Here is a 25828-nt window from a genome sequence, read left to right on the forward strand (position 1 = left end):
CTTTCTGAAGAAGCTTTGCCTTTAGAAATCTGCTCTGGAAATCTCAAGATCGTTAAGTATTCACTCTTGTGAAAAGGCAAAAGGATAGAGAGAATTTCAATGTCTTGATAAACCATAAAAAAGGACTTTGGCTTATTTTAAGCAACTTCTATCAAACAGACAAAGGAACCTACACATTCAGTTCTCTTTTGGAAAGCAGCCTTAAGATAGGCCATTAGAGAGGACACACGGTCCTTAGCACCCCTCACACACTGAAGAGCCACAGACTTGAACATCCTGTATGAGAGCAGAAAGAGAATGGGTACAGCCATTTCCCGGGCGAGCAACAGTTGGTGTCATGGAATCTATGCTGCTTGCAGGTTACTCCCTTACACTGTGAGCAAGGCATAGTGGCAAACCATACACAATGTCCACCTCTGCTTCCTCTTGCCTCTCGGTCATATGCCGCCTTCTCCCACTGTGATTCTTAGCAATTCTTTGCTCATCTCCAGCCAACCCTTCTTTTATTTACTCCCTTTATATTCTCTTCTGTGGCTGTTACAAATATTTTCCATTTTCTTAAGTGGTCAGAAGGTCCCAGCTGACAGGTGTGGTAAAGGCAGGTGAGGGCAGAACTGGCTCAGTCTCTCTCACTTCCTCTACAGGTGAGCGGAAAACAAATTACTCTGCAAAGACGGGGTCTAGTTTATTACCTCTTGAAGTCTCTGTCCAGTTGAAGATACACCTTCCTTTTAACTGTAATCTTTTCACTTTTTACTTTTACCTTTGGTACCAGTACTCATTAGTTTAGTAAGCCAACCGTTTCTGTTGATCCATTGCCCCTAATGTCTCCTACATGGATGCATGGTGCTCTGCTTTTAATTACTATTTATTCCAAGGCCACACTTTCTAACTTATTTTCCAGCCTCCATAGTCTTTTCCTATCAGCCAATCCTACCTGATAACCTTAATCATGAAGATTAATTAACGTGTCTCAGAACAGCATGATATGTATAATAGGACCAGTCCCAGGGCAGATGTAAAATCAGAAATCTGTAAGTTAGAAAGGGTAAATTCACAAGGTTTGAAATTTAATAAAAAAGCAGAAAAAAATATGAAGAAAAAAACCATCAATATTTTCCACTGATTTAGAGCAGGCAGAGTACTTGGGGAGTGCAGCTGGAATCAGTCTAGCATAGAAAAATAGATTAGGGGTGATCTGCCTAGTACTTGTGCTAAAGCTGATTAAATACATTTAGTAGGCCCTGGTCTCATTATTATTATTAATGTGCTGGCTGGGGATAGAGATATTTACTTCTAAAAATGCATCTACAAGTTCCTCCATTCACTTTTGAAATATTTTTTGTCCTGTTGCTATTTAGTTGTTCATTAGAATTTTCAGATATTAACCCACTGTGAAACATGTAATTTGAAAATATTACAGCTGTATGGGTTACTCTTCATTGTTATGGCCATTTCCTTTAACACACAGGTTTTCAGGCTGGATGTCGTCTGGTCTATCTAGTCACTCTGTGTTACTTGTTCTTTTGCTGTCATATTCAAAAGAAAAGGAAGGAACCCAGCAACAGGATGCTTGTCTGGCTTCTCTGTTCTGAGATTTATACCTCTGGCTGACTTTGGTTAACCTCCATCCACAGAATAAGCTAAGCGCCAGGCTTTCTTCCCTTCCTTGGGCACACCCAGCTTTCCCAGTACACCTGTCAACATAACTGTCCTCTACTCCAGTACATGTGCTGTATTTTGAGCACTGGACACTACACAAAGGTCTGTATGTTAAAGGGTGGCACAACTGGAAGTGTCAGACTGTGAGATGTGAGCCCTTAGCAAGCTCTTAGGCCACAGAGCACATGTCCGAGGAGAGCATTGTGGGACACACCATGGTGGGTTTTTTTGTTTTTTTTTTTTTTTTCTGACTTTTAGTTCCAGGGGAGTAGTTTATTGCCTAGGCTCCCTATACCCCACCTGGCGACCTTACAAAAGGTTTGAAGACAATGGGTTTACTGCTCATACTCTCAACCCTCTAAAACTGTGGGCTCAAGTAAATTCTTCCTCCTTTAAAGCTAATTATCTCAGGTACGGCTAACACAAATTCTCAGCCCCTTGTCAGAAGTCTATTGAGCACACAGCGGGGTTGGGCCTGGGCTGTCCTCCTTTCCTGCAGTGTGTGTCCTTCAGTCTTCCCAACGAGACCACACAGCTCACAATAGTGACATTTACTTCTTTTATTTCCTTGTCAAAATTCCCATGAATTCGAAAAGCATTGTTATAGTTTTGAGTACATGAATGTGCAGATCTCAGGGTGATCTTAACCTTCTAAATCTTCCGATAAATTAATAGGAAATGTCTTTCATGCGTTACTTCCTTTAATTTCTTTCAACAGCATCTTGTAGTTTCCTGCGACCTGATTAGGAACACTGTTTCTGATGATATTCTAAATCGACTATATCTGAAACTGACATCCTCTGTCAATGTCAAAAGGGCTGTAACTTCTGTTCTCATCGAATTCGAAAGCTTTTACTGATGTGGAGAGCATCTGATAGAGAGTATGCCTAAGGTTATTGTAAGGAATTGTAGAATTGTAGCCACACTTAACAAGTCTGCCAGAAATCTGAAAAGTTAATTTTAGAGGCTAAAATTTTAGCTGTCTTGGTCAGGCAGGTAAATTCTTGAAGTCACTTGAGAAGCCCTAGGTAAGAGCCATAGATAAATTACTTAATGAACCTGGCTGCACTGCTATTCCACAAAATAATGAGCGAATACATCTGTCTGAAGTCAGCCTGGTGAAATGCTCAGTCCCCGGCTGACATAGTGGAAAAGGAGGACTACCGCTGATTGTCGGTGATATCCAAGTATGTGCTGTGGTGCATGCATGCCCATACATACACCCAATAAACCAACAATAAGTGTGACCTTAAAGCATTAAAGCCATTGCATTTGAGGAAGGTTCCAAAGGCTACTGAAGCAGAATGAAATCATTTTACTTACCATTTCTTATCTGTGGTATTTTATCCACCACATTGCTTGCGCATTTTAAACCATCCAAGAGGCTGTTAAGATTCACTCTGACAGAATTCTTTGATGCTAAATATTCTACATTATTTATCTTGCTCATGAATGATTTATAGTTTAAATGTCAGCACTCTAAATAATTTACGTATTTTTTTAAAGTAGATGGGTTAAAATGAAATCTTACCAGAACAAAAGAAATACAGATTTTGTTTTCCTAAGTTCTCTGATATTTAAAAATCAGTAAGCAGATGATGCAATTGTTTTCAGGCTACCTCTGGATCACAGTCCTAATATTTTCTAGTAACTATATTGAGTAGAGATTTTCAAATTTTAACACCTCATTATGAAAAGAACTCAAGTAACTAAGACATTGAGAAGAAAAGTATTCAAAATTAAAACTATTTCTAATCCTGGCTCACAAAATGGCTCAGTGGGTAAAGACACTTGACACCAAGACCAGTGGCCCAATACAAAACTGGGAAACCATATAGTGGGAAGTGAGAACTGAGTCTCAGCTTCTCTTTTCTAAACACACACACACACACACACACACACACACACGCACGCACACATGTACACACAAAAATAAAGGTGATTTTTAAAAAAGTCATTACTTTAAAATAATTATAACCTCAAAGCATTTATCATGACATCTAAGAAAAATAAGCTAATACTACTTAAAATTTTAAGATATGTATCTCTCTATATAATACATATATAATCATATATAATCATAAAGTATTATGATTATTAAATAAATATAATTATAAATGATTGTAATTTTATTTAGAAAATAACTTTTCCAGAATATTTTTTGCAAAAGTAACAAATTATTTAAAATTTGCTGAAGCAAAATTTTACTCCAATATTTTTTTATTTCATCAAAGAATCCAAAGAACTTCATTTTTCAAGCTCTGGAAACAAGTGTCTTAAAATGATTTATATGTATTCTTTGTACTTTTTAAAGAAACGATAATAAACCAAGTAGAAGAAAAGAAGCTCTATGTTTCCTAGACACAGTTTTAATGAGAAAAATCAAGCACAACGGCCATACGCTCCAGCTGATTTTCAATACTAGGACACGAGATAGTGCCATGTGCAAGTTATTCCAGGATATTTTGACTCTGCATGAAATGGTTGTCATTTACAGTATCTTAGAGGGCCTAAACATTTCTCTAAATTTGAGCTGAAATCTACTTAGCTATATTTACATTTTGCTGCTAGTACAGTTCTGTAAGTAAGCTACAATTTCAGCCATAGCTATAGCTGCATATTAATATTCAGTCTATAATTTATAGATATATCATTCGATTAATGAACTATGTTCTTCAATGTGATGAAACCCAATATAGAAAGGAGAAAGAAAAATGGGAGAAAGAAAATGTACTTACAAAATCAAAGTCTCCATCTTGAGGAACTCTCCAGTTGTCAGGAAAAACATTGTTTGACATAGGGCATGGCTCACGCATGCTCTGATCACAATTTTCATGACTCTTGTTCTTGAAGTCCTGCTTATCAAAGTAGTCCATGAAAGAAGGTCTTTGTACTTGGGGTGACGTTGCATTTCCTTAGGTAGACAAACACAGAAGGCAGGTATGATGTTTATTGAAATGGGGAATTATTTTTCAGTGAGCCATATAATAAATGTATCAAAGCCAAGGCCACCACAGCCAGTTCAGGAACACAAGGCAAGAATAGAAGAAAGTGTACTCAGACCAAACAAGTATCAGAAGATACATAAAGACTCTAAATAAAAACCTTGTTAATTTAATAGAATCCTTACCATAATCTTATTTAAAAATTTCCAGTGTTGAGGACAGTGTTAGACATTTCTATTCTTTGCATGTTTATGCTTGTGTTGATTATAATGGTTTACTTTTAAGCTGTTAAGAACCTGGAGGGGCTGCTAAGGTTCTCTCTCCATTGATGGCTTCCTCGAAAGTCTTTGCAGCGGATGGCCCTGCTCCCGAGGCTCTTACAGCTTCTGTTTATTCATAGCTACATCTCCTGAAGTCATTTCCTTAGCCCAAACTGTCTTAAGCTCTATTTCCATTTACACTGTGTGCTTTGTACCACTTGGTCAAGGTACTCCTGAGACTAACTGAAGACAGTTTCCACAAACCTGCAGTCCCTCCCTCATTCCATCTCTGCCAAGGTCAGCATCATACACTCAATCCTTTCTGCAGTGATGAAGCTGAGAATTCATTTGCACTCCTCTTTCCACACTCATCCGATGTGTCTGTCTGACACTCAGCCTCTAACCAATTCTTGCTCTCTCTATAAGAAAGGGACTGAGGGTAGAGCCACCTGCACACTCTGCTCTTTTATAGTCACAGTTTGACTACACTGTCCCCATAATGAGCTTCCTAATACAAACAAGCCATGCCATTCTTCTGCTCAGAACTGTAACGGCTCACTCGTTATACTGAACCATCACAGTTAAAAACATTTAGAATAGCTAATTAAAAAATCCTTGTGGTTGTCTTGATCAGTAGTTCCTAAATTGGATTTCTTAAAGCCAAAGGACTTCAAGAATGTCCCAAAGACCAAGGAGCCATTGCTCATGTAACTCTGCAGACAGAAGGTAAGCTGCCTTCTTTTACAGAAAGACTTCCTACGGGGAGCACAGCAGCCGGAGCCCTGCAGCCCTGCTCGTCACCCACGCATCAGGTGACAAAGGTGATGGTTCTGTCTTTGCTGTTAGTTTTCACATCACACAGCCCAGGGTGACGTTCCTCAGACTCACCCCATGCTGTTTACTTGTCTATCTGAACACATCAGACTTACAATAGTCACAACAGTGATCGGGCCAATTCACAATGTGCTTGCAATAGGACACAGGCAGCTTAATGCTGACAGCCAAGGAGCACTGTTGGCTAAAGATGGGGTATGAAATGATTCTCAACAAACAATGCAATGCTAAAAGCTTCCCTCTCGGTCTCTAACAGAGGATGAATCAGAATCAGTGCCCACTTTCTGTCATTAATTCCAGACTGTGGAATTCTTTAACTTAAAAAGTGAGGGGCTGGGGATTTAGCTCAGTGGTAGAGCGCTTACCTAGGAAGCGCAAGGCCCTGGGTTCGGTCCCCAGCTCCGAAAAAAAGAACCAAAAAAAAAAAAAAAAAGTGAAAATAGGCAATGTCCAACTCAAATATAGTTTTGCTTCATCTTATAATATTTTATGTTTTATTATTATCCTCCAGAAGCCTGTTTGTTTTCTAATGAGAGACAGAAAAGGAATGGATCTGGATAGGTGGGAAGGTGGGGAGAACATAAGGATATATTATGTGATAAAAAATCTATCTTCAATAAAAGGGGAAAGAAGAGGCTGGTAAGATGGAACTGTCATACAGGAGTCCATGCCCTCCATCCCCACCTCATCAATCTCTGTGGATATTTATTTGGCGTAAATGGACAGTAGATGAGTTTGCTCAGGTAAAGACAGAAGAAACGGGAGGAGCAGTGCATTTATTGGTCTAGGAATCTCCTGACTGTTAGATGGTAGGATTTCTTTAACACTACAGACGCTTCTTTACTGGCTTCATATTGGCTAGGCAGTTAGTGAACCGAACACTTGCATGGCCAAGTTCACTGCAGTGTTATTCACAAAAGCTAAAACACAGAAGCCACTCGACTGCTGATTGTCAGAGAGATAAGCAAACTGGGGTGAAGAAGAAAGGAACTGCCTACATGAGAAGGTTAATTACTAACATTAATAGGAAACATATTTCATTAACATTTCAACAAAATTTAAATGCCCTTGATCTGTCTCTGAACCTCATGATTAAAACATTTATTTCTGTATTTCAGAACTGGATACTTGGTTCCTACTGCAACTTCTTACTACAAAATAGGATCTAGAAATTAAACCTAACTCTCAATTTACAACTTATTTTACAAGAATAGAGAAAAAACACATTAAGTTATAACTACATCTGCACAAATTCTCTATAACATACTTGAGAAAACCAAAAGGCAAAGTGAGAAGTGAGGGGATAAGAGCTTAGCGCTCCTCTCTCTCTTCCATGGTCTTCCTTCTCCCTATCTCTCTCTCTCTCTCTCTCTCTCTCTCTCTCTCTCTCTCTCTCTCTCTCTCTCTGTGTGTGTGTGTGTGTGTGTGTGTGTGTGTGTGTGTGTGTGTTACCAAGGCTCTTATACATACTGAATTTACCCTTAAAGAATTCAATCTACACTCAGGAGACTGAGGCAAGATAAGTTTGGGGCCAACCAACCTGGGCTGGTCTTTGTACACTTTACTTTCCCAATAGTTAAGGTTCATCCACTGAGATTATTTTCTTCTCTATGATCAGATTTCCTATACAACCACAAAGAGTACTTACTATGTTTTTTTCTTTTTTTTTTTTTTTTTTTTCGGAGCTGGGGACTGAACCCAGGGCCTTGAGCTTGCTAGGCAAACGCTCTACCACTGAGCTAAATCCCCAATCCCCCTTACTGTGTTTTTAAAGTTTTCAAACGTATTTATGCATATGGCCCACTGTAAGACTGTGATTAGAATTAGTACTTACAGCTACACACATAATCCCACTACAGAATTACTCTTTTTGGGCACACAGTAGAGCACATATAAGTTTTGTTAACTCTGCAAGAGATAGTTATTGGAACACATCAATCTTTTGTGTAAAATTCAAAACTAAAAGCAAGATTACCAGGTAGGCACATCCTTACCTGGCGGAGGAGAGGAAAGGCTGAGTGAAAGCCAGCATTTTCTCTGTAGTATGTTAGAAACTAAACAAACAGAAGCGATGGCTAGAGGGAGGGAAGGGAGATGATCCCAGAGCTCAGTGAAAAAGAGGGGAAACTGCAGACAGTTCCGTTTCAGAACTTTCTGCTGCAGAGCTCTCCTGCCTCATGAGCCTCTCTCATGTCTGTAGCCCCTCCTTTCCTGCAGGACGAGGAAACACTTCTTTTCTGGCAGTGGCCAGGTGACATAACTTTGACCAATTGTATAAAATAAGAGTTTCTGAGAGGTTCTGATCTTGATAAGAACGTTACACTCTCCACACTTAGAACCTGGATTTGGATTTAATGGGTTCTGATCTTGATAAGGACATTACATTCTCCATACTTAGAACTTGGATTTAGATGTAATGTCTTCTGATCTTGATAAGAACGTTACACTCCCCACACTGAGAACCTGGATTTGGGTTAATGGCTGTAAAGCTGCCCTGTCTTATGCAAGCCCAGTGAAGTAACAGCCTCAAGGTGGAGCCACAAGAAGGCTCTGATGCCACCATGAAATCACTCGATCAGCACACACCACTCTCTCTGAATTTCCTGTTCAGTATGAAAAGAAAAGAAATCAATCCTATCTTATTTAAAGCACCATTACTTGGGCTTCATGGTAGATGTGGTCAAATTCAGTCCTTAACTGGTACATTTCTGTTCACAGAGTGGAACACAATTTTTTTTAAAGTAAGAAGATCAGGAAACTTCAGTTTTGCTAAAGAATTATCCTAATTTTAAAACTTTAAATCCACTATTATATATGGCAATTTAATTATATCTACATTTCAGATACATTATAGTTGTAAAAGTCTTTTCCAGTCTGACCTAGAGACCTGTGGAAAAGGTTTTATGGGTTCCACACTCAAATCTCCATACACGGCTACAAAAGTGGTAGCTGTATCTGGATGGTTGAAGTGGTCCTGTGCAGATCCCTAAACCCCAGGGGAATGCTAGGACTCGGGATTCTTCTCTGTGACTGATAGTGGGCGGGGCCTATCACTGAAAACAAAACAAAACAACTCGGCAGCTCACTGGACATGAGGCAGGTAGAGCTAGTGCATTCACAGAGCTGTCAGCCACACTTTAGGACACCAGCACCCTCTATCTACAGTTCTAGCCACGTATCCCTCCACCTTCAACCCGTCTTCCCTGCAGGATGTCCTGGGGCAATGGTTGTGCAGAACTGGTGGGAGCGGCCAATCAATCCGGTTTAATTCGAGGCTCAGGCCACAAGAACAAAACAGGACTGGGGAAAAAAAAATCAATGAAATGATTCTCAATGATATTCTACAATACTCATGTTTTGGTACCTTGTACAGTGGTGCACGCGCGCGCGCGCGCACACACACACACACACACACAGAGAGAGAGACAGAGACAGAGAGACAGACAGACAGACACTAAGTTGTAGGTCTCCTTTGAGTCCCTCCCCTTAGAGCTCAGGGAACCCAGTGGGAGAGAGGAAGGATTGTAGGAGTCAGAGGAGATAAAAGACTAGGAGAACAGTCCACTGAATCAACATATGGGCTCACAGAGACTGAAGCAGCAACCAGGTCTGCACAGGTCTGTACCAGGTCCTCTGCATGCATGCTGTGACTGTTAGCTTAGTACCTCTGTGGCACTCTTAACTGCAGGAGTGTCTCTGTTCTTTTCTTCCTACAGGGTTGGCCCATCCAGCGAGGGCTTTACCTTGTTTTGCTGTGTTTGGTTGCTGTACCTTGGAGGCTGTTCTGTTTTGAAGGGAAATGGAAGGGAGGGATCTTGGGGAGAGGGGAGGTTGGTGGGGACCTGGGAAGAGTGGAGAGAGGGGAAACTGTGCTCAGGACATATTATATGAGAGAAGAATCTATTTTAAATAGTAATCTAAAAAGTTTGAGATGCTGGGATGGTTTAGCTTGGACACTGGATGATTTACAGGAGGGATTTGTTCTTATTTTATATTTGAAATTCACTAACTTTGAGAGGAATTTTTCCCCACTTCTGAGCTTACAAAAGTTCTATGGCCTCAACTAACCAGAAACTTTAACATACTGCTCAGACATTTTCATCTTACATCTGGTCAAACTTTGTGTTTCTTACATTTTATAAACAAAGTATATTAAAGAACAGTGTAAGAAATACGGGACATGGGACTGGAGAGGCAGCTCGGTGGTTCAGAGTACCTGTTGATCTTGCAGAGGACTCAGGTTCCACAACCATCAGTAACGTTAGTCTCAGAGCAGCCAGAGCCGTCTACTGGCCTCCTCATGCAGCAGGCACACACACTGCACATACATACACATGCATACATGTGAACATAACCATTAACATATATACAATAAAAATAGATAATTCTTAATAACTATAAATGATGCAGATAAAAACTTGAAAGACATTTAATACATACATTAGATAAAGGACAATTCTATTTCTTCTTTTAAAAACAGTCTAGACAGTAACCTATTCCTAAGTAGGAAATGAGCATTCCAACAGAGTTAACAAGTCTAAAAATCAAATAAAAGAAGGCAGTTTGTCCCACTAGATTGTTCTTTTCCTGCATGACTTTATAACAAGATTTTTTTATTCAAATATACATGCTTGCATATCTAAAGATTTCCTAGTCTTACTTTAAAACACAGTATTAACATTCAGACGGTGTTTTGGAGGAAAATAGATACACGTTGTTTTGAAAGTTAACAGGAGGGGCAGCTATAACTGCCTAGTTAATGTTTTACTGTACAATAGGAAACACGTGCTGCAGTGCACAGCTCAGTCTCCAGGGGGGAAGCCAAATGATGTTTCTTACTTGCAACGGAGGGAGAGAGGAGCACATGAGAACTCTGGGGCCATGTAGAGAGAAGGAAGCAGACTGTGGTTGCTAAGGCAAACACCTTCTTACACTTCAAACACTGAAAGGACAGCCACATAAAACTGACATCAGTTTCTCCAGCTGCTGTTAAGTTCTGACCTTACCTTATTAAAATAGATTTTACTGTAATAATAAACTTAATATTTGAAATTACTTAGTTCCTCAATTTTGGCCTAGTTCTTTCAACTTACTAGCTTATATAATGAAAACCCCATTAGCAACAAAGGAAAAAAAATACCATTCATTCCCTCTGTGCATTAAAATAAAAACTATGAAACTTTTTAAAAAGCTTTTTCTATCTTTTTCATTCATTCCTTTACACTTTTACAAGGATACTAAATTAAGTAGAATATAGTTTTGTAAAATATGCCAGTCTGTCATAATTATTCTTTAAATTCCATATTTCTTCTAAGCAAGCAAATAAGTCTTCATGAAAAGATGACTATACGAAGGAATTTTAAAATAACAAAACTCAGTGTGCTTGACTTGTACCTCTTAGCACGCTGTGACAAAGACACTAAGGTGTGAAAAAGTAACAGCTCACAGATGCAGTGTAATGACTGTGAACAGCAGAGGGCTCCTGGGCAGTACCTAGTTTGTTCTTCTACAAGTCATTTAAAATGTAAGACTTCCTCCTGATTAATGGTCTTGGAAGTCTGTCCTCTAATTTGTTGCTAAGAATACAATAAACACATACAAAAATCAGGATGGGATATAGAAGCTAGTAACATGATTTTTCCCCCCTAGCTTATCATAGTGCATTAAAATAAAAAAGGATGCACAAAACCCAGAGAAGGTTTTGAGCACAAAACCCAGGAAGGTTCAAGAGGGCAGTGAGGAGTTCAGGAAGAACAGCTGCTCAAAGGTTTGCAGGACCCAACTATGAGAACAGTTAAGTGCACAAAGGCACTGCAGAGAGCGCAAGCCAGCTGTTTCCCATCTACAATGAGCGCACAAGAGAAGAGCAGACAAAGTGAAGCTTTTTGTTTCAGTTAAACAAAAAGATGAGAGTAATAAACATGCTAATTATGTCTGTGGAAATCTTTCTTTGGAGACCTTTAGAAGATAAGATACAAGGAAGAAGAGTATTTCCATGTTTAGCTTGTGTTTTGTGGTAGTAAAACACACAGCACAATCAAGATGCACTATAACAGTCTGGAGCTGGCCTACACGACACCTAACACCCCCCCCCCACCAGGCCCAGGGCACACACACAAGTGCCCACAGGGAGCTCTAAACTACTGTAACCACACCATACACAGGTGGATACCTACCTATAGAGAAAAGTTTAAGGTTGCCAATGGCCCAGAAATACTGTGGGTATTTGGAACAAGCTATACGGGAGGGATAGTTATGTTGTATTTACTGCCATGTCCCGGCAAAATTAATCTTTCTAGTCAAAGTGGCATATAATTACTATATTTTTCTTTGAAGAAACATCCTCTTTTTTCTCTTCTTCGTCTCCTTCTTCTCCTTCTCCTTCTCTTCCTTCTCCTCCTCCTCCTCTTCCTCCTCAATCTCGAGCTCCCCCCCATCTCTCCCTACTACCTATCATTCCTCCTTCCCTTTCTCCTTCCCTCTCTCTGTCCCTCGACACCACCCTATTAGATTTGTGTATGCCTGAATTGTACTTGAGGGACCAAAGGTAGACAGACGCCAGGTATCTTCCTTAATCACTTTCCATACTGTTTTTGAGTCAGGGTTTCTTATGAGCCTGGAGCTCAATGACTGGACAGAATGGCTGGCCAGCATGAAGATGCTCCGGTCTCTGCCTCCCCATGCCCATGCTGGGTGCTAAATTACGCTCAAGGCCTCATGCTTGCACAGCATGCTCTTCCCTGAGTCATCTCTCCACTCATAGTGGATATTTCCTTAATGCTTTATTGCTTTGACTTAAGACTTTGCAATTATAGAAAAGATGTATTCATGAGTGTTTAATACAATTAGGTCCTTATATGTTTGTATCTGATCCTTTTCTACAATGGATCTTATGTGAGAGAAGAACACAAAGGTTATGTGTTAGAAGTGGAAAGAAGAGTAAACAAAGAACAGGACAGAAACGGTGCTTGGACAGTCCATCCTTCACAGCTGCACAGTGCTGTCTAGGGACAAGAGTGAACTGTGGAGCAGAGCCATGGCCAGACTCTGCTTCTTGGTCTTTCCTGTACACTCTTTCTGAGTCAATGTTGTCACTTCTCAAAATGAATTCCTCCAAATGCCAAGCAGAACTTCAGGTGCTTTATTTTATGTATTCAATAAAATTGTATATATGTATGTATATGTGTGGGTGGGAGTCCAAAATAAGTTTCTGATATATAAGTGCCCATATACCAGATGTATAATATATAAAAATAAGTCTTTAAATAAATATCACTTAATTTAACTCAGAATACAGTAATCGAATAAGCCATGAAAGGTTAATAGAAGTACTATAACATCTAATCTTGATAAATGTTTTCTATGTATTCCTAACGTACTATGTACCACCTCTGCTCAGTGAGCTCTGTGAGCCACTGTGCTTGTTAAATTCTCCAGCTATATGCTAACTCTAACAGTCCAGATGTGGTGATTGAGACTACAGTGAAGTTATTATTTCCTTGTTCTAAACGGGATTATTAGGCCTGGCTGCATCTCAGAACGGCTTGTAGCATTAGTTCTTCCTTCCTTTCTCTTAAATTTTATTTATTTATTTTTATACTCCGGATTTTATTCCCCTCCCAGTCTATCCCCCTGACAGATCCACATCCCATAACACCCACCCCCGGTGTCTCCAAAGGATGTCCCCTCTTCACCCTCCCCACCAGACCTCTAAACTTCACTTGAGGGTTAGATGCATCTTCTCTGACTGAACCCAGACCAGGCAGTCCTCTGCGATATATGTGTGGGAGGGAGGCCTCATCTCAGCTGGTGGATGCTGCCTGGTTGTTGGTTGAGTGTCTGAGAGATCTTGGGGGTCCAGGAGACTGCTGGTCCTCCTACAGGGTTGCCCTCCTCCTCAGCTTCCTCCAGCTTTTCCCTAATTCAACCAGAGAGGTCAGCAGCTTCCGTTCATTGATTGGGTGCACATATCTGCACCTGACTCTTTCAGCTGCTTGTTGGGTCTTTTGGAGGGCAGTCATGATAGGTCCCTGTTTGTGAATGCCTATAGCCTCAGTAATGGTGTCAGGTCTTAGAGCCTCCCCTTGAGCTGGATCCCACTTGGGGCCTGTCACTGAACCTTCTTTTCCTCAGGCTCTTCTCCATTTCTATCCCTGCATTTCTTTCAGACAGGAAGAATTATGGGTCAGAGTTTTGACTGTGGGATAGCAACCCCATCCTCACTTGATGCCCTGTCTTTCTGCTGGAGGTGGGTTCAATAAGTTCCCTCTCCCCACTGTAGGGCATTTCATCTAGGGTCCCCCCCCTTTGAGACCTGAGGGTCTCTCACTTCCCAGGTTTCTGGTACATTCTAGAGGGTTCTCTCAACCTCCTTCCTCCCGAGGTTGCTTTTTTCCATTCTTTCTGCTGGCCCTCAGGGCTTCAGTCCTGTTTCCCCCACCCCAATACCAGATCATCTTTCCCTTTCCCCCACCTCCATCTCTTTTCCCTCCTCTGCCATTGCTCCCTCCCCTCTTGTGGTTGAGTTCTTCTCCCTCCCAAGAGGGACTGAGGCGTCCTCACTTGGGCTCTTCAGTTGTTGACCTTTCTGAGTTCTGTGGACTGTATATTGGGTATTCTGTACTTTTTTTTTTCTTTTGGCTAATATCCACTTATTAGTGAGTACATACCGTGCATGTCCTTTTGGGTCTGAGTTACCTCACTCAGATGACGTTTTCTAGTTCCATCCATTTGCCGGCAAAACTCAGGATGTCTTCATTCTTAATAGCTGAGTAGTATTCCATTGTGTAAATGAACCACACTTTCTGTATTCATTCTTCTGTCATGGGACATCTGGGCTGTTTTCAGCTTCTGAATATCACAAATAAGGCTGCTATGAACGTAGTGGAGCATGTGACTCTGTGGCATGGTGGGGCATCTTCAATGTTTATTCCCAAGATGGTATTGCTGGGTCTTTAGGTAGATCTATTTCCAATTTTCTGAGGAACCTCCACATTGATTTCCAGAATGGTTGTACCAGTTTGCAATCCCACCAGCAATGGAGGAGTGTTCCTCTTTCTCCACATCCTCACCAACATGTGCTGTCACCTGAGGTTTTGATTTTAGTCATTCTGATTGGTATAAGGTGAAATCTCAGGGTTGTTTTGGTTTGCATTTCTCTGATCACTAAGGACTTTGAACATTTCTTTAGGTGCTTCTTAGCCAATCGAGATTCCTTCCCAGTTGAGAATTTTCGGTTTAGTTCTATTACCCCTTCCCCCCCCCCCCTTTTTTTTAAATTGGGTTGTTTTTTTGTTTTTGTTTTTGTTTTTGTTTTTGTTTTTGTGGTTAGCTTCTTGACTTCTTTATATATTTTGATATTAGCTCTCTATCGGATGTGGAGCCAGTGAAGATTTTTTTTCCCCAATCTGTAGTTTGCTGATTTGTCTTATTGACTATGTCCTTTGCCTTACAGAAGCTTTCCAGTTTCATGAGGTGCCATTTATCAATTCTTGATCTTAGAGCATGAGCCACTGGAGTTTAGGAAATCTCCCTCTGTGCCTATGAGTTCAGGGCTCTTTCCCACTGTCTCTTCTATTAGATTCAGTATATCTGGTTTTATGTTGAGGTCTTTGATCCACTTGGACTTGAGCTTTGTGCAAGGTGACAAATATGGTTCTATTTTCATTTTTCTACATACAGAAATCCAGTTAGACCAGCACCATTTATTGAAAATGTTTTCCTTTTTCCATTGTATATTTTTGGATTCTTTGTCAAAGATCAAATGTGCTAAGTGTGTGGTTTTATTTCTGGGCCTTCAATTCTATTCCACCGATCGACCTGTCTGTCTCTGTACCAATACCGTGCAGTGTTCCGCACTACTGCTCTGCAGTAGAGCTTGAGGTCAGGGATGGTGATTCCTACAGAGGTCTTTTATTGTTAAGAATTGTTTTTGCTATTCTCGGTTTCTTTCTTTTTGTTTTAAACAGAAACAGTCATGCCTTGCTCTAACTTATAGAACCAGTATCTCTGTAGGACAATTGCTATGGTATACACTGTGAGGCTAGTGATTGGAACACAGAGTCCAGTTTATCTTAGAAATCAATCTCACTGCCTCAATACATGGACATTTTTAAGATCCTGATTCTATTTTGAAATGTTCTTTATTTTCTCCCATTGCATGGCATTCACAATTTTAATACACACTCCTCTTAAAGTTTTATCCAATTAAAACTAAAAGCTTTATTTACTAAAAGTGCTGAGTGGGCCAAGGCTGAGGCCCAGGCTTTCTACAATGAGGAACCTCTAGATGAAAGGACTATATTACTCAGCACTGTGGTTGAGTATCATTAAAAAGCCATCAATACCAGTCTCTGTTGTACCTTTCTTTTACATATCCTGTAAGATGAACACTATTTTCTAGAATTCCTTGCAACTAGAATTCTGGGTAAATTCACAAAATTTACTGCACTATTTCACAAAAAGGCAAACAAACAATAATCAGAAGTCATATCCTTTAGTTTTTCTTTCTAGCAAGCATGTCCCAAAAGAGTTCAAGAGCTCTACCGAAGCGCCCTGGCATCTAGTCACCAGCTCACAGTGTTCAGGATAAACACAACTGTACCGTAGTCAGGACCACACTGCACCAGCAGCAGGTCACCAGACTCCCTGAGCCGAGTCTTCCTACACAGCCTTCTCCAGCCTGTCTACTGGCTAAGGTAACATCCACATTTTTTGCTTACTTCCCAGTTCCCTTTGCGTTTAAAATGTCTAGACTTGGGGCTGCACAGAAGGCCCAGGAGTCAGGGTCACTTGCTGCTTCTGCAGGAGACACGGATGCAGCTCCCAGCACCCATAAGGAGGCTGAGACAGCTGTGACTTTAGTCCTAGGGGACCTGACACCTTCTTCTGACATCTACAGGCACCTACATGTACACAGTACACAGACATAACCCTCGGGCCCACATGTGCACATAGAGTGAAATGATAAATAAATCTTAACATATCTAGACATAACTTCTATTTCTTCTAATAAAATCTAATTGACTTAAACACACTGGGATGTAGTTATCACCTCAAGTTAACTCAATAAAGACCCAGTCAGGAGACATGACATCAGCTGTGTAGTCTTAACATTTCCTTAGCATAGCAGAGGTCAGGTAGCCCCTGTCTCTCTGCCACTTGGAAACTGGTATGCAGTAGAATATAACCTACCATACAGGACCACACTAGCAGAGAAAGGAAGAGGACCATCAATAGCTACAGAGATAGTCATTGTGCTTTCTCCTCACTGAAACACCATGTCCTGTACGGATAACTGCGGGTCAGAATTGGGTCAGCCCACAAAAGGAATTCCAATTTCATCCTGTAAGCAACATTGGTCAGAGCTAATGTCCTAATAGTCAGTCAGCCCTGCAGCAACCGAGGCTCTACGCTGCACGCATGAGAGTCAGCAGTCAGTGCAGGAACTGAGCCTTCTCTCTGTGAGCCTTCCTAGGATTTCACCTCCAGTCTGCACTTCTCTCTGTGGTTTAACTGATAATTTAGACAATGTGCAATAATATTATGTTGTGTTTATTGGAACAAAATTTTAAGTTTTCTTTTTAATGGAAAAAGTAAATGTTAGAAACACTACCCTCTCCCTAAATATTTCACAAATTAAATTATGGGTTTGTAGCTTGCAAAAGAAAAAAGTGCCATGACCCTAAGTTAAAGATGTATTGTTAAGTGGTATATACATGTTAAAGTTTTTTTTTAAAGCTCTGACATTTGCTGTCAAATAATCACCAAACCAAAAATTCCCATAATCATTCCTAAAAAGAAACAGAATTTATCATGGTTTCAGTGAGTACACTTTCAAAAGAGAAAAGCACCACTCAGAGAGGAAATGTTACATACTTTTCATGGTTCCGTCTTCCTCCTCTTCATCCTCACTGTTTATCACCATGGTCCCCAGGTCCGACTCTAGCATGGTGCTGTTGTGTTCAATCATGGTCTGGGCCCCTTCACTCATCGTGCTGGTGGCCCGCATTGTGCCCACACCTTCTGAACTAGTCTTCACCATAGTGTGCGAATCCAGCTCATCTTCATCCTGCAGGTAAGTATCACTATTAGTACTTTGCACGGTGGTTAAGTATCATTAAAAAGCCACAGACACCAGACCCTGGTGTGACTTTCTTTATAATGTTAATCAGTGATAAGAGGCAGGGATTCAAACAGATACGAGCACACCAGTGTCCACAGCAGCACTGTTCACAACAGTCGAAGCAAGACAGCAAATACCATTCCCCATTAAAAGGGGAGTAGAATTTCAAGACACACTGTGCTGCCATACGGACAGTCTTATGTGAGTCTACGTGTCTGTGTGCAGGCAGGCAAGCTAGCTGTCTACTTGATGAATCACTGAATTGTTTCTACAGTAACTGCATATTTCATATTCCTAACAGCAGTACCTCGGACTCCGATTTCTGTTTCCTCACTAATCTTTATTTTTTGGATGATGATCTAAAAGGGTATGAAGCAGTGGCATTCTTGTTTGATTTATAGTCTTTAAATAGTAGCAAAAATTCACATATTCAATAGCTCATTTGTATATCTTCTTTGGAAAAGTGTTTACTGAAAACCTTTGTCCTTTTCTTTCTCCTATGGCTTTTTTGAGACACAGTCTTGCTGTGTAGCCTGGCCTAGACTTGCACTGGTAATTCCTGGCCCTTAAGAGCTGGGATTATAGGCTTGGGACACTTTGGCTGGCTTCCTTTGCCCAGTTTGAATCAGCTTGCTTCTTGCTGCAGAGCTGTCTGCATTCTAGAATTATACAATCTGAATATTAACCCTTTATTATAAATATATTTGCAAATATTTTTCTCTTTTCCTGTGAGCTGACTTTTCACTCTCTGGATGGTATCTTTTGACACGACAGGTTTTCACTTAAAAGAAGTCCAACTTACCCTTTTCTTAATTTCGCTTATTTTTGTGCATTTGAGTGTTTGTCATGTGTAGCCATGTGCACCACAGGTGTGCCTGGTACCTGGAGATGACAAGAGGGTGCCTGATTTCCTAGAGTTACAGGTGGTTATGAGCCACCACACAGATGCTAGGAATTGAACCTGGATCCTCTGTGACAGCAAGCAGTGCTCTTAACCACTAAACCATCTCTCCAGTCCTTATCCTTTTTCTTTTCCTGATGTTGCTGTCATAGTCTAGCCAGTGATTCTAAGTGTTCCAGGGGAAGGAAGCCAGATACTATAAATGTGAAGGCACACACTTAGATACACATGAGGGCCAATACCCATGACCCTACAAATTAAAACAAATCTAAAAATTAAAATGTAGTTCTTACAGAGGTTAAAAAGGTAGAGAAGAGCCCGAGAGAAAGGAGGTCCAGCGGCAGGTCCAAATTGGGATCCAGTTCAAGGGGAGGCCCCAAGGCCTCACACCATTACTGAGGCTATGGTGTGCTTTAGCCAGGAGCCTCTGTAGCATGGCTGCCCTCTGAGAGGCCCAACAAGCAGCTGCAAGAGTCAGATGCAGATACTTACACCCAACCCATGGACAGAAGCCGGGGACTCCTGTGACTGAATTAAGGAAAGGTTAGAAAAAGCTGAGGAGGGAGACTCCATAGGAAGACCAGCAGTCTCAACCGATCTGGACCCCAGAGATCTCTCAGACACTGAGCCACCAACCAGGCAGCATACACCAGCTGATATGAGGCCCCCAACACACATACAGCAGAGGACTGCCTGGCCTGGACTCGGTCAGAGAAGATGCACCTAACCCTCAAGAGAGGGGGAGGGGGAGATTTGCTGGGGTGGGTGAGGGGTGGGGACATCCTCTTGGAGATGGGGAAGGAGAATGGGATGAAGAGCTGTTGGAGGGTGGACCAGGAAGGGGATAATGACTGGACTGTTAAAAAAATTAAAGAATAATAATAATTAAAGAAGCAGATGTGGAGAATGGAAACCCAACACTGCATTCTCAGTAACTCATGAGACCTGAAGTATGAGCAGGCTAGTGTCTGCTTAATTCCTTTTCTCTTCCTCAGCTCCTAGTAAGTCTAGGCATTATGTCTCCCTCCCAGCCCAGCCTCTTTTTAGATGATGTCTTTTTCTCATTCTTCCAACTCTCTGATGTGTTCTTATTCACGACTTAAATGTTCAAGGACATCTAACACTAAGGATCTCCAAATCAGATATGTTTTCATCCATCTTTCCGGTCTTTGGTGTTTGCTGGGGCCCCCAACAGTTGCTCAGCAGCACCCCAACAACAGCAGTGCTCCAGGGTGTCCTGTGCCCACTCATTCACTCCCATGTCCAACCATCAACAAGTTCTCAAGTTTCTCCCAGCTCCGTGTCTTCTTTTCCCATCCCCGTGGCTACTGAGCATGCTGCCCATCTGAGGTCTTGGTTAGTGCATGTGGTAGACCTGACTAAAGACTACGACTTTCTAAAACTCCTATCTCAAATGGCCACCAGGCATAAGGTAGCTTCTCCACTGATGTTATGAGGATAATATGAAGAAGTTGTGAAAACTGCACACCACACAGAGCAGGGTGATTTCACACTGTATTTGCCATTCTTGAATAGTATTTGTATCACAATAATCTACTGAAGAAGCTTCCATGAGTCCTCGTTCTTGTCTGTATTTCAATGTCCTCTCTGCTCATAACCTTGCTATTTCTAGTCATATGTCCTCCATTAAAGACAAGCTGATCTTACCTGAACCTTCACCATGATCCCCAATGCTAATCTGCTCATTACAACTCCCTTTCTGGTCATGTCTTCTCAACACAGAATGTCCTCCCTCTGTGATGGTGACTATAGATGATCAACTTTGACAGGATGGAGACTCACCTAGGAGACACCCCTGTGATTAGAGCAATCTACAGCCCTGCCTCTGTCTTACTCTGATGAGCTTAACCAAGGCAGGCCTACTCATCCTTGGACTTGGGTATGGAGGAGAGAGCAAGTGACCAGAAGCATTTGTAGCTTTTGGTTTGCCGACTGTGGATACAACAGCAGTCACCCCAAGTTCCGGCTGCCTTGACTTCCCTGCCTGGTAGACTGTACACTTGAATTCAAAGCCAAATAGCCCCTTGATTCCTTAAATTGCTTTTTTCAGAAATGAGAAGAGAAACTAATATACATCCTCTATACAGTTATTTAAACTTTAAGGGTCTTTTACTTCCATGGCTAATCAGCTTTCTTAGTTACTTTAGTTTCCAAACCAGTAGAATTCACACCATTCGGCACACTTCACTGAGTGATTCGCTACTTGAGTCCCTGCCTACTCTATGCACACTGTAAATACAAGTGCACAACAGCAGACAGAAAGCAATGTGCTGTGAGTCCACTTGTTTCTCCCTGCATAAAAACACAGAAGAATTGAATTTCCCCTTTCATGCAATTATAACATCAGGGGATTTTACAACAGGAAAGAAAATATTTTAATCCTTTATTTTATATCTGAAAAAACAAACAAACAAACTAGGTCCGTAGAAAGAAAGATTACTCTAAGGTTACATACCTGTTTGAACATAGAACTAAAATTAAGGAAAGCATCCTTTAATTTCATAGCATTTATCCGACCACATACCTGTACCTTATTTGCAGTGCTGTATATGTGTGCCTTACTGCTGCATGTGTGCACTGTATGTGTGCACTGTGTTTACAGTGCTGCATGTGTGTATCGTATTTACAGTTCCATTTGACTCCTTGAATGCTCAATTCAGACATGCAGTAATGCTCACAATGTTAAGAGTTTATTTATCCAATTACTTTTTATAGTTACATTTATTTGTTTTGTATGTCTGTGTGAATGCATGTGCATCTGTGTGTTTTTGTGTGTGTGCAAACTCACCTGTATATGTGAAAACTGGAAGATAGCTTGTAGGAGTTGAATCTCTCCTCTCACTATATGGTCATGAGGGTCAAACAGAGGTCATCGACTTAGAAGCAAGTGCCTCCCTCACCGAGCTATCTCATCAAACTTAATTTCCAATTTTTACTCCCAGAGTCCAAAAAATTATTGCATTTACACTGGGCTGAATGACATCTTTGCTTAAACTAAAGCAGCCTTGTGTGTTCCCTGTTTGCATTTTTGCCTTTTCAGTCCTTCAAATGTCAGGAAGACTGTGCCATTGAAAAGATATATCACATCACCATACTCTATTGCTACAAACTCTGCACTTGGCTTTTCATAGAAGTCTTTATCACGGTGAAATGAGAGCCATTTCTGTAACATGTGTCAGTTCCATGTCCTGTCACATTTCTTCTTGCTCACCAAACTCTGGCCACGCTGGCCTCCTTAGCTGTTTCTTGAGAATTCTATGAATGCTCCTGTGTGAGTCTTTAAACTAGCTGATCTTCCAGACTGGAATGCTCTATACGATAGTGTGATCCTTTATTTCCCTGGTGACTCTACTTAGATGAAGAGGCTTTCTATGACCACCAACTTAATCAAAGCTTCCACCATTAGTCACTGTTTCCTCCTCTACTCTGTACAGGTTGTACCTGGCCTTCTCTGTGACTAGAATGGAAATCTGATGGAGCCAAGAGATCCTTTTTAACTTCCAACTCTCTGCTACTATGATTCTCTAGGACTTGATAGGTACATGATTATTCCACACAAGACTATTTATATTCATTCCTAATTCACTCAGCATTTATAATTATATGTTATATATTTATAAATTAACAAGCAGTTCCCCAGCACTGGAGATGCAGAGATGAATAGGACATAGTTTTGCTCCATTTGGTTTTCTAAGAATCTGAGGTTTGGGAGAAACCTTCTGACGTGTGAGCAATGAGCTAGGAAACAGTCTCTAAGTGCTTTAAGCAAAGAGCTGACACTGCATGGAGAAGCCAAGGGCAGAGCCTCCAAGTCTGCTTTAGTAAGTGAAGGGCGAAGCCGTCCTGGGGTTAAACCGTTCCTCTCTTAAACATTAAACTTTTGACAACATTTACTACACACATTGACAGGACACAGGTGAGTATGTTCACACATGTAGAACACATGTATTTGGAGGATGACTGTCCCCACTGCTTAGTGTTTGGAACTTTGAGACTCTCTTCAAATGCTAAGTCTTGAAGGATGAGAAGGTTATGTACAAACGCACAAACAGAGCTGGGGTGGAGAGGTCTACAGTCCACCTGTTTCATGAGAACTGCTCTCGGACAAGTCCTTGCTAAGCACACACGATGAGCCTGGGTTAGGAGGAACTCTACCAGGACACCTTGCTGCTGTGCTGATTACACATTACCACACATAACATGCTTTACTGCCTGCATATCTGACTTACCTGTCTGCCATCTGGTTCTAAAATCTGAGGGACGTGCTACTTCTAACCTTAATATCTGCCATAGAGTATCATTCTTAAAACAAATTTTACTGAATAAATATTAAATCCCTCACTTTGAAATATGGAAGGACTGGAGGGAGGGAAAACTGGTTGAGATGTATTACATGAGAGAAAAAGAAAAATACTTAGAATAAACACATAAATGACTAAATATGAAATAAAGCAACAGGCCTATGCTTGAGCTCTCGGTTATCCTGTGCCACTCTCTGAAATTGTAATTTAACAACTATTTACCATGCATAAAGAGGATTCAGCTGTGGCTGTGCTTTCTCAATGAATGAAGAGAAAAGGGGAAAGTGACAAAGTATACAGTTAAGAGACAACATCACCGATGTCATGTGATGTTAGAAACATGTTATGTAACATGTATTTATTTGTTTTTAACCTACTATTCTAAGCAGAAAAGTTATTGAAGCAATTAAGGGGGGAAATAATGCTGCTAACTAACTTATTATGGATCTTCTATTTAGTAATAATAAAAATCTACTATTATCAATGAGCCAGAGGCACACACGGAAGACTTCTTATAGACTACACCCATTTTTTTCCCTGATGAAATGATGGCACATCTATATCTCTAATACAAATGGTGATTCTGAAGGTCAATTAAATTTATGATTGACGCAGAGCCACACAGTGAGTGAGCAGAGAGTAGGAATCACAGCTGCTTTCATCCTGCACCAAGTCTTGGACCTAACTTCCAATACTAACTTAGCCTTCCAGTTACCCGTGGTGTTTGCAAGTCCAGGTTAAATCGCATTATAGGCTTGCTGGACATGTTTCATGGCTGCATTAGGATACAAGGAAAGTAACAGTTAATTAGCCTTTTGTTTAATTTTCAGAAACTGGGATTTCTGCTGTTTGGTATATCTCAGTGAGAACAGGAGGAGACTGTAACATTTTGTTGTGCTTGCAACCAGTTTATTCCCCAAACATTAAATACACTTTGGTACACTGAGCCATGCTATACATTGCTGCCATCCTAAGCAGCAATGCTATCCATGGTCAGGAAGCTGGACAAGAACTAGAACTTGTGGTTGGCACAGGAGTCCTACCCTCTCTATAGTCTTCGTTGGTGTTGAATCTATAAAGGGACAGGAGACAGTTGGTACCTTCAATCCACAAATTAGGTATAAAATCATAAAACCAGTGAATAAATTTAGAAAGAAAGGCTCTTGTGACATACTATACTTTATATACTTTGCTAAAATGCTAATTTATAAATATATAGCAGATTTTTTTCGAAGTAGCACAAATACTCAAGTCACAAATATGAGTGGGCTATGAATAGTAATTAGCAAAGTATAAAGGAAAGGTAAATATTTGATATGAAATTATAAAATTCAAACAGTAATAACTTTGGTAGTGATACTGAAAGCTTTCAGGATTACTTCTGTTTTAACTTAAAACACTAACTCTGAACTTATCTCTTGGTATTGAGATTACTGTCCATTTGAGCTGGTGCTTTCCACTTTAGAACACAGCAGTTAGTTATAATACTCCCTCCTGTCACACTTGACTCACATCCACTCTTCCAGTCCTCAGTGGAGAAAAACATGTTATGCTTTTTAGAGAAAGGTCTGCAGAGCAGATGCTTCTCTCTGCACAGCAGCCAGTTCCAGTAAGGGATACAACAGCATTTTCAGTCAGAGCCATCATGTGCCAGGAATGCAAAACAGAGCACTGATCATAGTCCAGCTTATGAATCATAGGGTCCACATGGGATACAAATATTTGAAAACATTATTAGGAAACCCAACTCCACCACGGGACAGCCTTCCGCTCTGACAGTTTAGGAGACGATTAGATGCTTATAGGAGGTGTCTTTACATCTGCTATGCCTACCATCATTTCCTAAATACCCTGCTATAATTCACCAGTTCCCAAGGTATTTATGCAAAGATCTTAGGCAGTATTTGCAACACTAATGAGAAAGGATTACTCCTGTAGTTGATAACCTACTTAGAAAAGTCTAACCTTTAATAATCCTCGTATGTGCCAGGAAACTCCTTTACAAAGAAGGCTCCTTAGACCTGACATCTACTTGCTCTGCCTTCTGTCTGACAATGCCCACTTGGTCTGCAGAACCTCATCTGACCTCAGAAACTCACTCCACGCAGCATCAGAGACAATGACGGAAATAACTGTAAAGCTCTTCTAGAGGAACTCAAGTCATCACCCGAGAAGAAATCTTAGCTTACAATCCCAAACATAATACACAAACGAATGTACTAACAACAGTAAGAAATAAGGGCACCTTTGCTGCTCAGAATGAAGCTAGTCACATAGAAAGCTGGCTCTGGCTCGTAGAGTAAAAATCAAGGGCATTAATAATCTTCTGCACTGAGGAGGGTGTGAAAGCAGAAATATTCTGTCTAGAATGGAAACTAAAAGGTCAATATGATATCACATTGATAAAGAGATAGCCCCACAGCAGGGTCTGTATCAACCTTTTGACATTAGAGTGCTAGGAACCTTGGAAACTAAAGGCTAAGTTGGAGAACAAGACTGAAAAAGAGGCTGGAATAAGGTCAGAATTGAGATTCACCATCAAGGTAATCAGAGCCCATGCTAAAGGGGGTTAAGTATTAGCAGAAATTTTATAAGCCAAATTTGAAAGAAACCATGAGGGGGAAACCAGTATTCTGAAAATCTTTTGTACAAATATAATGGATCAAAAATAACTTCAATATGCTGGACTAAAGAGACCAAACTGACTCTAAAAAAGGTGTGTATGCATGTATGTGTGTGTGTACGTGTGTGTGTATGTGTGTGTGTATGTGTGTGTGTGT

The 25828-nt window shown here is 40.7% G+C and overlaps 1 protein-coding gene across 8 annotated transcripts in view; it reads right to left on the reverse strand.

The window, feature by feature from the left end:
• Positions 1-25828, reverse strand: part of Stk3 (serine/threonine kinase 3) — a 270132-nt gene that overhangs the window by 61612 nt on the left and 182692 nt on the right. For all 8 annotated transcript variants that reach the window (XM_008765462.4, XM_039079866.2, XM_039079865.2 and 5 more), the window contains 2 exons: positions 17579-17771; positions 4401-4576 (listed from right to left, as the gene is read on the reverse strand). In XM_008765462.4, coding sequence (XP_008763684.1) covers positions 4401-4576; positions 17579-17771 — 369 coding nt within the window. The remainder of the gene's footprint in view (positions 1-4400; positions 4577-17578; positions 17772-25828) is intronic.

Source organism: Rattus norvegicus, chromosome 7 (genome assembly GCF_036323735.1).
Source record: "Rattus norvegicus strain BN/NHsdMcwi chromosome 7, GRCr8, whole genome shotgun sequence".
NCBI lineage: Eukaryota > Metazoa > Chordata > Mammalia > Rodentia > Muridae > Rattus > Rattus norvegicus.